Source organism: Natator depressus, chromosome 11 (genome assembly GCF_965152275.1).
Source record: "Natator depressus isolate rNatDep1 chromosome 11, rNatDep2.hap1, whole genome shotgun sequence".
Classification (NCBI taxonomy): Eukaryota; Metazoa; Chordata; order Testudines; family Cheloniidae; genus Natator; species Natator depressus.
Window position 1 is genome coordinate 2,714,118 of NC_134244.1, and position 12,879 is coordinate 2,726,996.

The window sequence follows — 12,879 nt, forward strand, 5'->3', positions numbered from 1 at the left end:
AGTGCCGGAACAGGGGGAGGGGCTGGGGGGTCGGTGGAGCTGAGGGGAGCCCATCCTGAAAGTCCCTTGTTAGCAGGGGGAGGAGGGAATCCGGGGCTTGCTCTGGCCTTCGGGCTCCCGTCTTCCCTGGCCCAGCCCCCCGGGGAGCCCCTTCCTTTCCTGGCCTTGGACTGCTGCCTGCAGCTGGGGAGGGGGCTCCCGGGGCCGGTGGTGCCCTTAAAATCTGCCCCCCAGTCCTGGCCGCTGTTGGGGGGCCTCCCTGGACCGTGGGTTTGGTAGGTCTCCGGCCAGTTCCCAGGGGACAATGGTGCATTTCTGAACCCCACAGCCAGCCCCGTCGTTAACCACACTCAAGAGGCCAAGGTTGGGGCTCCCCGGTCGGTCTGTGGCCCGGGGGCAGGAGCTGGCACGAGGGCTAAAGAGACGTGGTCCCCGAACCGTGTAGCTTGGCTGCAGTATCGGCTCTGGCCTGGCCGATCCTGCCCCCGCGCCAGCCCTGGGGGAAGACGGGTCTCTCACCAGCTGCTTCTTTCCTTCCTTTTGCCCCCTCCCAACACCGGCCCCTTTCCCTGCCCCCTTCCAGGCTCCCCCAGGTGGGTGAGCCGTGCAGCTGGGTTAACCCAGCCTAGGCCAGGGACCCTGGAACTCCCCTCCCCGCTTCCGTCCTCGCTGGCCAGTTCATTTCAACCACCTGCTCCCCTTGTCCCCGCCACCACCAGGGCACCCCCCAGCCCCTCCTCTCACCCCCCTGCCACCTCCGTGAACTCGGCTCTGATCCGGGTTGGCCCTGACCTAGCCCCCGCCCCCGGTGCTGTCCCCAGGGACTGTGGTGGCTTTGATCTCGGGGGGGGGGCGGGGCGGGGGGCTGTAGCAAAAGCCACGTTCACTTCCTGAAAGGCAGCGGTTTAGCGTGGGCTGTGCCCTGCCTTATCTCTCCCCGGCACATGTGGCTGGGCCGGATAAGGGGCGGGGGCCGGGAATGTGGGGGGATGGGGGATGCGAGGGGGTGGCCACGAGCCAGAGCAGCCCGGACAAAGCGGGTATGTGTGTGCAGAGGAGAGCGTGATCGCCCAGGGGGACGGCCCCCCGAGGTTGGGGCGGTTGCAGATGGGCGCAGGGGAGCCTGGAAGGGGTGCCCTGCAGGGAATGATCGTGCCCTGGCAGAGGGGGCTGGATGGGCCCCAACAGGCCCGCCCTTCTGCCCTCACGTCTCCCCACCCCACCCCCAGCGGCCCTCCACCCCGCCCACCCACATGCCAGGGCGAGTCCCTGCTGGGGATGTCTGGAGTCTGGCCTCCGAATGAGAAGCTGCACAGAGTGGAGCGAGCAGGGATTGTCTGGGGGTGGGGAGGTGTCCCCCCCGTCCCCCCAAAGCATGGAGCACCCTGTTCTCTTGGGAATTGGGGCTGCTGACCCCCCCCCCGCCTCCCAATTTTTTGCTCCCTCTGCATGCATGGAGGGGGGCAGCAGGATAGTGACGGTGAGGGGGCAGGGATACGAAACGTGGAGGGGATAGACACTAAGGGCTCCCCGCGGCCCCTTGGGGAAATGCTGGAGCAGGGATGGGCTGTTAAAGGAGGGGGGCAGGGCCCTGTGCCTGGTGGGGGGGCCCTGAGTAGATGTCTGCACCCCAGGTAGCACGGATGGGGGGGTTGGTCAGCAGTGGGAGAAAGTTGGGGTGCCAGTGGAAGCCAGGGAGGGTTTTAGCATCTGGTGGGGGAGGGGAAGGGAAGGCACAAAAACTACCCCCCTTGCCCCGCCCCTCCTCCGAGGCCCTGCCGCCATTCACTCCATCCCCCCCTTTCTCTGTTGCTCACTCTTCCCACCGGGCTGGATGAGGGGGCTGGGGTGCGGGTGGGGTGAGGGCTCTGGGGTGGGGGCAGGGATGAGGGATTTGGGGTGCAGGAGGGGGCTCTGTGCTGGGGCTGAGGGGTTCCGAGTGTGGGAGGGGGCTCTGGGCTGGGGTGCGGGGGAGTGAGGGCTCTGGCTGGTGGTGCAGCATCTGGGGTGGGGCGGGGGATGAGGGGTTTGGGCTGCAGGAGGGGGCTCCAGGCTGAGGCAGTGGGTTGGGGTGCGAGAGGGGTGCGGGCTCTGGGGTGGGGCCAGGGATGAGGGGCTAGGGGTGCAGGAGGAAGCTCTGGGCTGGGGGGTGGAGCTGAGGGGTTTGGAGTATGGGAGGGGGCTCCAGGCTGGGGCAGGGGATTGGGGTGTAGGAGGAGGTACAAGCTCTGGGCTGGAGGTGCGGGTTCTGGGATGGGGCCAGAAATGAGGGGTTCAGAGTGTGGGAGGGGACTCCAGGCAGGGTGGTGGGGGGAGCTGACAGTGTCTCTCGTGCAGGGATCACAGCGGGGTGGGGGCTAGGCTGAGGGGAGGGGCACCTGGCGGGGGGAGCAGACAGTCTCTCGTGCAGGGATCACAGTGGGAAGGGCGGGGGGCTCGGCTGGCGGGGGGAGCTGACAGTCTCTCGTGCAGGGATCACAGTGGGAAGGGCGGGGGGCTCGGCTGGCGGGGGGAGCTGACAGTCTCTCGTGCAGGGATCATGGGGGCGCGGGGGAGCTCGGCTGGCGGGGGAGCTGACAGTCTCTCGTGCAGGGATCACGGGGGGGCGGGGGGGCTCAACTGGCGGGGGGAGCTGACAGTCTCTCGTGCGGGGATCACAGTGGGGGGGGTGGGGGGCTCGGCTGGCGGGGGGAGCTGACAGTCTCTCGTGCGGGGATCATGGGGGCGCGGGGGGGCTCGGCTGGCAGGGGAGCTGACAGTCTCTCGTGCAGGGATCACAGTGGGGGGGGCGGGGGGGGCTCGGCTGGCGGGGGCGGCTGGCGGGGGGAGCTGACAGTCTCTCTCGTGCAGGGATCACAGTGGGAAGGGCGGGGGGCTCGGCTGGCGGGGGGAGCTGACAGTCTCTCTCGTGCAGGGATCACAGTGGGGGGGGCAAGGGGCTTGGCTGGCGGGGGGAGCTGACAGTCTCTCGTGCGGGGATCATGGGGGTGTGGGGGGGCTCAGCTGGCGGGGGAGCTGACAGTCTCTCGTGCAGGGATCACGGGGGGGGGCGGGGGGCTCGGCTGGCGGGGGGAGCTGACAGTCTCTCGTGCAGGGATCACGGGGGGGCTCGGCTGGTGGGGGAGCTGACAATCTCTTGTGCAGGGGGGGCGGGGGGGCTCGGCTGGCGGGGGGAGCTGACAGTCTCTCTCGTGCAGGGATCACAGTGGGGGGGGCAAGGGGCTTGGCTGGCGGGGGGAGCTGACAGTCTCTCGTGCGGGGATCATGGGGGTGCGGGGGGGCTCGGCTGGCGGGGGAGCTGACAGTCTCTCGTGCAGGGATCACGGGGGGGCTCGGCTGGTGGGGGAGCTGACAGTCTCTCATGCAGGGGGGGCGGGGGGACTCGGCTGGTGGGGGGAGCTGACAGTCTCTTGTGCAGGGATCACGGGAGGGGCTCGGCTGGTGGGGGGAGCTGACAGTCTCTCGTGCAGGGATCACGGCGGGGCGGGGGGCTCAGCTGGCGGGGGGAGCTGACAGTCTCTCGTGCAGGGATCACGGGGGGGTGGGGGGCTCGCCTGGCGGGGGGAGCTGACAGTCTCTCTCGTGCAGGGATCACAGCGGGGGGAACATGGCGCTGAGACGGCGTTACGGCTCCTGCAGGGTGTATGGCAGTGCCTGCGATGCCATCCCGGAGCTCACCAAGTAAGCGGTGCTGGGTCCCTGGCCGGGGACTGGAGGGGGCGCACGCCCACAGGGTCTGGGACTCCAACCCAGGTCTCCCCTACCCTCCGGGGCGAGCGGGCAGCACGGTCTTCATAGCCCTGCTCCGTCACCGCCTTCTCTCCTGCGTCTGCCCCTCAGGATGGTGACAGGGCCACGCGTCCCCTGGGAGCTGGGCTGAGCCCTGCCAAACTCATGTCATGTGTGGGCCGATCTGCGGCCAGTGCATGGATGGTCACTGCTGGCCTAGCCTTCGCGGCTGAGGCCTGTCCACAGGGCGGGCTGGGGGGCATCCCCCAGTCAGGGGATCAGCCTGGCCCCAGAGTCCAGAGCAATCCATCTGGCTCCCACTCCCTGGCAGAGCATCCTCCCAGGGCCCTAACAGCCTCCTGTCCTGCCCCCATGCAGCCCCCTCTCGGATAAGGAGACCGTCACCGTGGGACAGCTGCGCTTCAAGGCTCTCTTCACCCCGGGGCACACCGTGGGGCACATGGTCTACGTGCTGGACGGGAAGCCCTTCGAGGGGCCGGCCTGCCTCTTCTCTGGAGACCTCCTCTTCCTCTCGGGCTGCGGTGAGCTGGGCTCCTTTGGTTCTGTCTATGGTATCTGCCCCGCGGGGGGAGGCACAGCTCATTGAGGGGGGTTGGGCCCACCTGCTTCCTCCCTTCACTCTTCATGATGAACAAGATGTGGCTGACACGAGGTCGGGCTTCCCTAAGCTGCCCTGTTCCTCCCCAGAGGGGGCTGCATTTTAGTGTTGGGGGAAAGGAGGGGCTGGGGCATTGTTTTTTGTCAGGGACTAACAGCCCCACTAACCAGCCCTCAGTTGCTCTTTGGTTCCTTCCCCCGACCTCCCTCTGCCCCACGTCACTCTGGGGACAGTGGGGTCTGCGCCCCGTTGGCAGTATCGGGGGCAAAACTCAGGTCCTCTGGCTCTAGAAGCTCCTGTCTCTGCCCCTGGATCTCGGGGGGCGCTCCCCCTCCGCAGCAGCAGTAGTGAGTCCATTATCCTCTGGGGGCTGGGGCCGCTCACAGATGCTTTGCGGAGCAAGGTGTGAGAGGGGGTGGGGCGGCCTGTGGCAGTTCGGGCACTGCTGGCATGGTGGTGGGTGGGGGCTGCAAGACCCTGCCATGGGGCATGGGTTGTAAACACCCCACGTGAGAGAGGGGCAAGTGAAACAGCTCCTCATGGGGGGAGGGGGTTGGCCCTTTGCCTGCGACCCAGGGAGGCCGGCGCCCATAGGGAACGGAGCCCTGCGGAGCGTGGGGCTCCTGGTGTGTGGGGACCGCGATCCCCTCCCCGGTAACATGTGGTCGTCCCCCCCCCCCCCCCCCCCCGGTCTTGCAGGGCGGATATTCGAGGGGACGCCGGAAACCATGCTGACCTCTCTGGACACAGCTGCGGACCTGGCAGAGGACACGCTGCTCTGGCCAGGTGAGCGCCCCCTGCCAGGCAGCAGGCTCGAGGGTGGGGTTTGTGGGGCAGGGAAAGGGGGGGAGCAGAGGCCGGGGAAATCCCCCGATCTCCGTGTCCCGCTGCACAGGGGCCGCGCTGCAGGGGCAGGAGCGCAGCCTGGCCGCTGTGGGAGACGAGGGTGAGGGGTCGCTACACCAGGGGAGGGTCCCCGCTCGGCTGCGTCAGCAAAGCGCTGGGGAGGGGGGCGCAAGGCCGCCTGCGGCGCTGACCTAGACCTGCAAGGAGGGGAAGGAGTCCCCGCTCCTGGGCCTGGGCCCACTTGGCGCCAAAGCACGGCCGCGGTCTCATCCGTGAGCCTGGTATCCGTCCACGGCCGAGGGGCAGGTTGGGGGCGAGGCTGGGGCAGAACCGGGCGGGTTGCTGCTGGGTGGGATTGAGGGCAGCGTTCCCGCGCGTTTCTTACGTCCATGTGCGGAGTGAATGTGACACATCACCTCCGTATCAGTGCACATAACAAAAGGCATAGGGTGGGGGTGGGATGTGGGCTCTGGGGTGGGCCTGGGGATGAGGGGTTTGGGGTGTGGGAGGGGGCTCAGGGCAGGGGCAGAGGGTTGGGGTGCGGGGGAGATGCGGGCTCTGGGGTGGGCCTGGGGATGAGGGGTTTGGGGTGTGGGAGGGGGCTCAGGGCTGGGGCAGAGGGTTGGGATGCAGGCTCTGGGGTGGGACTGGGGATGAGGGGTTTGGGGTGTGGGAGGGGGCTCAGGGCAGGGGCAGAGGGTTGGGGTGAAGGGGGGGGATGCGGGCTCTGGGGTGGGCCTGGGGATGAGGGGTTTGCGGTGTGGGAGGGGGCTCAGGGCTGGGGCAGAGGGTTGGGCTGCAGGGGGGATGCGGGCTCTGGGGTGAGACTGGGGATGAAGGGTTTGGGGTGTGGGAGGGGGCTCAGGGCTGGGGCAGAGGGTTGGGGTGTGGGGGGGGATGCGGGCTCTGAGGTGGGCCTGGGGATGAGGGGTTTGGGGTGTGGGAGGGAGCTCAGGGCAGGGACAGAGGGGGTGCGGGGGGGGATGCGGGCTCTGGGGTGGGACTGGGGATGAGGGGTTTGGGGTGTGGGAGGGGGCTCAGGGCTGGGACAGAGGGTTGGGGTGCGCGGGGTGAGGGCTCCAGCTCAGGGTGAAGGCTCTGGGATGGGGGTTTGGGGTGCGGGTGGGGGCTCAAGGCCGGGGTGCGGGCTCTGGGGTGGGGCCAGGGATGACGGGTGTGGGGTGCAGGCTGCCCTGGGCTGCGGTGGGGAGAGAAGACTCCCCCCAGCCCTCTCTCTTGCAGCAGCAGCTTGGGGCTGGGGGAGGGGTGCCTCCCCCTGGGCACGCCAGCTCCAGCAGGCCTGGCCCGAGCCCAGGGTGGGGCTCCTCTCTCCTGGTCGTGGCAAGTCCGGGGCAGGACCATGGCGGGGCCGGTGGGGAGAGGCGCCTCTCCCTGTCGCTGACCTGAGCCCCTGCGCGGGGCTTAATAGGCAGATGCCCGGCCACACAGCATAGAGGGAACTTGGGTTGAGGGGCATCGCAGCTGCTTCTGACCTTCCTGCTCTGTCCAGAGCTCTGGTTTCCTTGGCTCCGTGCACCTCACCCGTCTCTAGCCGATCTGCTGGCCCCTTGCCTGCCCCTCCCAGCCCCCCTGGAGGGCAGCAGGTGATGGTCCCATATGGCAGAAGCCTGGCGAGGGGCCGGCACAGACGGGACTAGAACCCAGGCTGCCTGGCTCCCTCCTGGGTGCTTGGCTCGCCAGTCCGTGCTCTTAACCGGAGCCCCAGCCCGGGCCAGCCCCCTCCCCCCCGTTCACTGCCCTCTCTGCTCCCCAAGGACACGAATATGCCCTGGACTGCCTGATGTTTGCCAGCCTGCTGGAGCTGGAGAACCCCGTGCTGGAGCAGAAGCTGCAGTGGGTGAATCAGCAGCGGCTGGAGAAGAGGAGCACAGTGAGTGCCGGGGGGGGAGTGCGCCCGGGCCTTGGCATCCGGTGCAGGTGCCCCTCGCGCGGGGCCCGGTTCTGCTTTCCTGGCTCTTCCCCCCCCCCCCCCTCCCTGCGCCGGGGCTGGGAAACACCTGGCCGGAAGCTGGTGCCGCTTCCCCTGCTGCTCGGATCCAGCTGCTTCCTAGCCTGGCGGCAGGGGGCACAGGCTGGTTTGAATTCACACCCGCCCCGCAGGAACCCAAAGGGAATCGGGTGCTGGGGCAAGGCCAGGAGAATGGCTGTCTGGGGTTGGCTGTATGTTGCACTATATTAATCTGTCACCATGCGGCCGGCAGCCTGGAAAATCCAGCATTCGAAGGGTTATGCTTGGCAAGCAGGGGCCAGGTCCCTTTGCCCCCATGGGTCCCTGCCTCATTCACTGAAGGCCCCCCACCTGCAAGCTGCTCCCCATGCAGCTGCAGCTCGCTGGATAGCCATAACCCGTAGGGCACAGGCCACAGCAGTGTCCACTCCCTCTGCACCCCTAAACACCCTCCCTGTACCCCATTAATGTGTCTTGACCCTGCCCTATTGGGGCCACCGTTAAGGGCAGATAGTCTCTGCACTGGGCCCCCGAGTAATTCCATTCCACCTTCCTAAATTCCCCTCGCAGGGTTTCATCTGCACTTGGGGTCTGTCTTGGCTTCCCATCCTAACCCTGCTGGAGCTTGCTGCTGCTGCTGCTGTTATATACGGCTGCCACACCCCACCCCAGAGGCAGCCGCATTTGAGTAATCTCTTGTGTTTATACAGCCTCTGGCACAATGGAGTGCTGGGGTTACCACCATCCAAATAGTAAAGGGAAATAGCTTTGAAACTGGTTTATAGGAGCCGGTCTCTAGGTAAAAGGAGCTGGAGAAGTTATGGATTTTGGATGCAAACAGGCTGCAGGCTCGGTGCCCCTTCTGGGGACTATGCCATGCAGTGTGCGTTGCCTCTTTCATGCTGGGATCTGGAGTCTCAACGGGCTGCAGCTCTGCGCGGGGCGCGTCGGTGGCCGCGGTCTGCTGTACGCGTGCTGACCTGTCCCCGTCTCTCCCCGCCCCAGTGCCCCTCCACCATCGGCGAGGAGAAGGAATACAACCCGTTCCTGCGGACCCACTGCCGGGAGCTGCACCGGGCCCTGGGGCTGCAGCGGCTGAGTGGCGAGGACTGGGACAGCTTCCGGGCGCGGGTGCTGAAGGAGGTGCGGTGCCGCAAGGACGTCTACAAGGCCAACTAGCCCCCTGGCAGGGCGACGGGAGGGCTCTGCCCCATGAGCAGCCTCCCGAAGGCGGGTGACCTTCCCTGTTGGGGTGGGGAGTGTCTGGCTGGGAAAGGGTCTCACCCCCTCATGGCGATGGGGTGGGTTCGTGAGCCAGGAACGCCTCCTCCCTGTGGATACAGGCGGGTTCAGCTGGCATCCCCCCCACCCTGCCCCGCCCTGCTGTCTCAAGAGGGCTTGTCTCCAGACAAAGTGGATCCTTGCCGGTGGACAGAAGAATGGGGGGCAGGTGGTAAAATCCAGGATGACACCCCCGTCCCCAACCCACCCCCAGGAGGCGTCTGACTCCACATGGTGCCAGCGTGCTGCTGACCTCTGATTGCCGCTGGGTGCTGGGGATGAATAGCTAGGGGGCGGGAGTGGGGCGTTGGCAAGGGTGCCTGGGAAAGCTTTTCCAGGGAGCAGGGCTGTGACTTTGTTTCTCTGGGGGACCGGACTTTGGCTGGTGGAAGTGCAGGCCCAGGGGTTAGCCCGCGAAGTGCACGTGGTCTCTTCAGTGCAGGCTCGCAGCCTGTTGGAAATGCAGATCCCTTACGCAATGCCCAGTCCCGAGCCAAGCTGGGCAGCCCAGCGTGTGGGGAGCAGTGCTGCCCAAGGCGGCATCGGGGACAGCACCGCGACTGGTCTGTCGGTTATTTCCTCTGCGTCCTGTCCCAGCCGGCCCCGTTTTTGGGGCCCCGCTGACTCCTCCGTGAGCACACGCCCGCCCCCGCCCGCTGGCTGGGAGAGACCAGGATGAACCACGACAAAAGCACCAGCCGGGGGCGCCACTGCACGGACTCCAGCTCTGATACTGGACGGAAACCACCCCCCCCGGCGCTGAACGTTCCTGGCAGCCACCTTCTCCCTGCAGCACGGGGACGGGCGCGGCCGTGCTTGCAGGGATCAAGGATGAAGCTGTGCCATTGGCCTGCACCCCCGGCCGGCTGGTGGCTTCCCTTCAGGTCTGTGTGTTACCTTTGGTGGTGGTGGCGGTTGTTCCCCGATTGAAGCAAGACCTGCTCCATGCAACTGGGGTGTGGGGAGTGTGTGTGTGTGTGTGTGTGGAAGGGGGGTGGAGTGTGTCTGTGTTTTGGGGGTTACGTCGTAAAGGATTTTCTGGTCCCCAGTCCAAGCACAAGGATCCTGTGAGTTTATAGCACAGCTCGCCAGCCTGATGATGGTTCTACGCCTGCCCCCTTTGCTCTGGAGGTCGTTGGGGACTGGGAGAAACACACCCCTCCCTTCAGAGCCCACGAGGGCCCCTTCAGAGCCACGCCGAACCCCTGGAGCAGAGCAGCCTGCCTCCTTAGCAGCCCCAGCTGAGGGAGCAAGAGACCTGCCTTGCATTCGAACCCAGCCTGCAGGCCCCAGTGGCTTTAAACCAGGGCCGGGTGTGAAACGTTCCCTGGGAAACTTCAAACCCTCGCCCGTTGAGGGTTTTGCATTTTGATCGAACTTGTGATGGTGAATCCATTTAGGGCCATGAGACCCGGCCTGCTTCCTCCCCCTGACTGCGCCCCTTTGCCCTTCTCGGAAGACGAGAATGCAGGGGTGTCCAGCCCCATTGCAGAGGCAGCGAATTTTAAAACCCCTGTAAGGAAACTAACCTGTGAAATTTGCTGCCAGGAGATCACCGTGAAACCAAGAGCTTAGCAGGGTGGATGGCCAAGAGTCAGCCATTCCTGGGGCTGAGAACAGCCACAATTACACGGGGTGGGGCATAATGCTGGGTCTCTCAGGCCATGAGCCAACCTCAAGCTGCCGGGGTTAGGGGAAACTTCCTTCAAGCGCACATTGTCCCCAAATTGTCCACTGGGGGGGTTCTTCCTTGTTCTGAAGCAGCTGGTCCTGGTGACTGTTAGAGACAGGATACCGGGCTTGGGCAACCAGAGTGGAAACTAGTGTGGATGCTTGCTTAGTGTGCAATTGTGGGCCCGTTGGAATCTATTATCATTGGCTTCAGTGGGGCCAGGCCTCCATGGTCCCCTTGTTTATGATGGACCTCAAAAAGGGATCCATCTAGTAAACCAAACGTCTTCAGAGGGGAAGGGCCAGAAAAGAACCAAGGGAATCTAACCTGCGATGTTCTTATCCGTATAAATGTCTGACCCTGTATTGAATCCTGTAAAGCTCTTGGTCTCGATGCTGTCTTGTGGCAGTGAGTTCCACTGGCTACATAGATCAAAGGAAATACTTTTTCGCAAAATGCACCGGGTTACATTTGCTGCCCTTCACTTTCAATGAACACAATGTATAAGAGGATGCACAAGGGTTTTGTATTAGGAGAGAGGTGTTCAACAAGTGGGGGTGAATTCACCCGTCATCCAGGGAACACAAGAGCACCCCCCGCTTAGCATTTGGATAGACAGGCCCAGGGCCTAGTTATAAACAACTTTGTCCCCATGGAGGCTGCAGTGGGGGATAAATGTTTGCAGACACATACTTTGAAGTGTGCAGCGCATGATGGAGGTTGGTTGTTTGCAGGGCGTGTTTCTCTGGAGAGGGGCTGGAAAAGGGGAGTTTAAGGTGGATTTAGTGCATTGAACTGACCTGGTTACTTTGAAAAGCCGCACCGTAGGGGCTGGAGGGGCAACGCCAGCAGGTGAGGGGACAGGACGTTTCGGGGCTTGGAGGTTCTCGTTAATGTCAGATGTTACCAATAGCTCACTCTCCCTGTCTGCAAGTGGGGAGGAGCTAAGTCAGGTGAGTGGAGGACAGAGAGCTAGGAGGGATAGCTCAGTGGTTCGAGCATTGGCCTGCTAAACCCAGGGTTGTGAGTTTAATCCTTGAGCAGGAGGTTGGACTGGATGACCTCCTGAGGTCCCTTCCAACCCATTCTCTGGGTTCTATTCCTGGCTCTGGGAGCAGAGTGGGGTCTAGTAGTTAGAGGAGGGGGTTGGGGGACTGGGAGTCAGGACTCCTGGGTTCTATTCCTGGCTTTACCATTGATTCCCTGTAGGGCTAATCACTTCCCACTTCGGTACCTCAGTTTTCCCCACCGCTGAAATCACGATCCTACTTCCCAGTCTCCCAGGGAAGTCACGAGTCCGTGACTCCGTGTGAAGGGTTTTGGAGACGTAAAAGCCCTACACTCTGTAAGCACTAAGCGGAGCTGGGTCAGGATGTGGGTTTCTCCATTGCGTTCTGGTGACTCTACCTTTGCTCTTGGGGTTTATATTGTTATCGACACTCTCTTGATAAAAATGCAGCCACATTGGGGAGGGAAACGTGGTCTAGTGGCCAGAGGACAGGACAGCGGGGTTCCTTTCCCAGGTCTTGCTGGGTGACCTTGGACAGGTCGCAGCACTTTGTGCCTCAGTTTCCCCATCCGTGAAATAGGGCAACTACCTCCTGACAGTGGTTGTGGGGCTCCCTGTTGGCTGGGCAGTGCTGCAGAAGCACAGTGTTAGAGACGATACACTAGGTCAGGATTTATTCAGTCTGTTTTTTTCCCCCCTCCCTTTCTCTTACCCTTGGAAATAGATCGCCACTAACGATTCCAAACTGTGAGGCTTAGCTGAGCCAGGCAGCACTGGAGACAGCGGGTGTGGAGTAGGTCAGGAGGCAGGTTTCAGCTGACCCCCTTTGCTCCCGGCGCTCGGAGATGGGCTGGGATTGTGACGCCTCTTGTATTCAGTGTTCAGTGTTCGCTGTGGATTGTAAAAATGCCAGTAAAGCAACCCTTCAGTTTTTCTGTTGTTTAGTGCGATTGGCCTGTCAAGACACAGGGAACTTTGTGCTCATGACAGCGAGGGAGTAATAGCGCTGGCGTAAGGCAGGCACGGCCTGGGACACGCCCCAGCACCGCTGTGCCAATGCGTCTCAGTGCCAGCCCCCAGCCTGCGCCTGCTATTAGGGTCACAGCCTTGCTCCTGGGCCGCAGACCCACTCAGTCCTGGGGCATCCCCGTTACTCTCATCTGCCCCTCCCGACGTGAGGCTGCCAGTCATGCTGAAGTGGAGTGTGTGTTTGTGTGTGGGGGGGGTGTCATATGGACAGACTCCCTGTTGGGATGATCCCATCAAGTTGAACAGAGGAAGAGCCACTTTCTAGGTTACTGAACCAGCCTCGGAACTGAGCAGAGAATTCCAGCCCACGCTCTCGAATTCTGTAGAGTGGCTCAAGCCATGCTCTGGGCTAGGCTATGGGATGCAGAGTATCTTCTAGACCCCTCTGGGCTTCATCCCCATCAAATCCCATCTGGTTTTCCTGTGTGCCCAGTCTGAGGCCAGCAAATTCGCTTCACTGGTGACCTGCAGCAGGGGCCGATCCCTGGGTTCCACAGAGAAAAGGTGAGGTTAAGCCTTTACACTCCGCTCCCCGCTTCCCTCCCTCTGCCCCAGAAGCTGCATTCGTTGATGGAATGAGAAATAGGAGAAACACGGGCAAAGCCCATTCTCCAGGGTCCTTTAACGAGGCCCCTGCCCCTCCGATCCTGTAACCAACAGGTTGCTGCATCTTCCAGCTTGGGGTCGGTAGTGCAATGTCCTGCTCGCTCTTCCCAACCTTCATG

At 63.6% G+C, this 12,879-nt stretch overlaps 1 protein-coding gene across 1 annotated transcript in view; it reads left to right on the plus strand.

Moving 5' to 3' along the window:
- The window catches only part of LOC141995718 (putative thioesterase PNKD), a 34,574-nt gene extending 22,182 nt beyond the window's left edge, over positions 1-12,392 (plus strand). Inside the window, exons 5-9 of the mRNA XM_074967023.1 lie at positions 3,589-3,681; positions 4,108-4,271; positions 5,048-5,134; positions 6,970-7,085; positions 8,169-12,392. Of these exons, the coding sequence (XP_074823124.1) occupies positions 3,589-3,681; positions 4,108-4,271; positions 5,048-5,134; positions 6,970-7,085; positions 8,169-8,342 (634 nt within the window). The 3' untranslated portion in view covers positions 8,343-12,392. The remainder of the gene's footprint in view (positions 1-3,588; positions 3,682-4,107; positions 4,272-5,047; positions 5,135-6,969; positions 7,086-8,168) is intronic.
- The last annotated feature ends 487 nt before the right edge of the window (positions 12,393-12,879 follow it).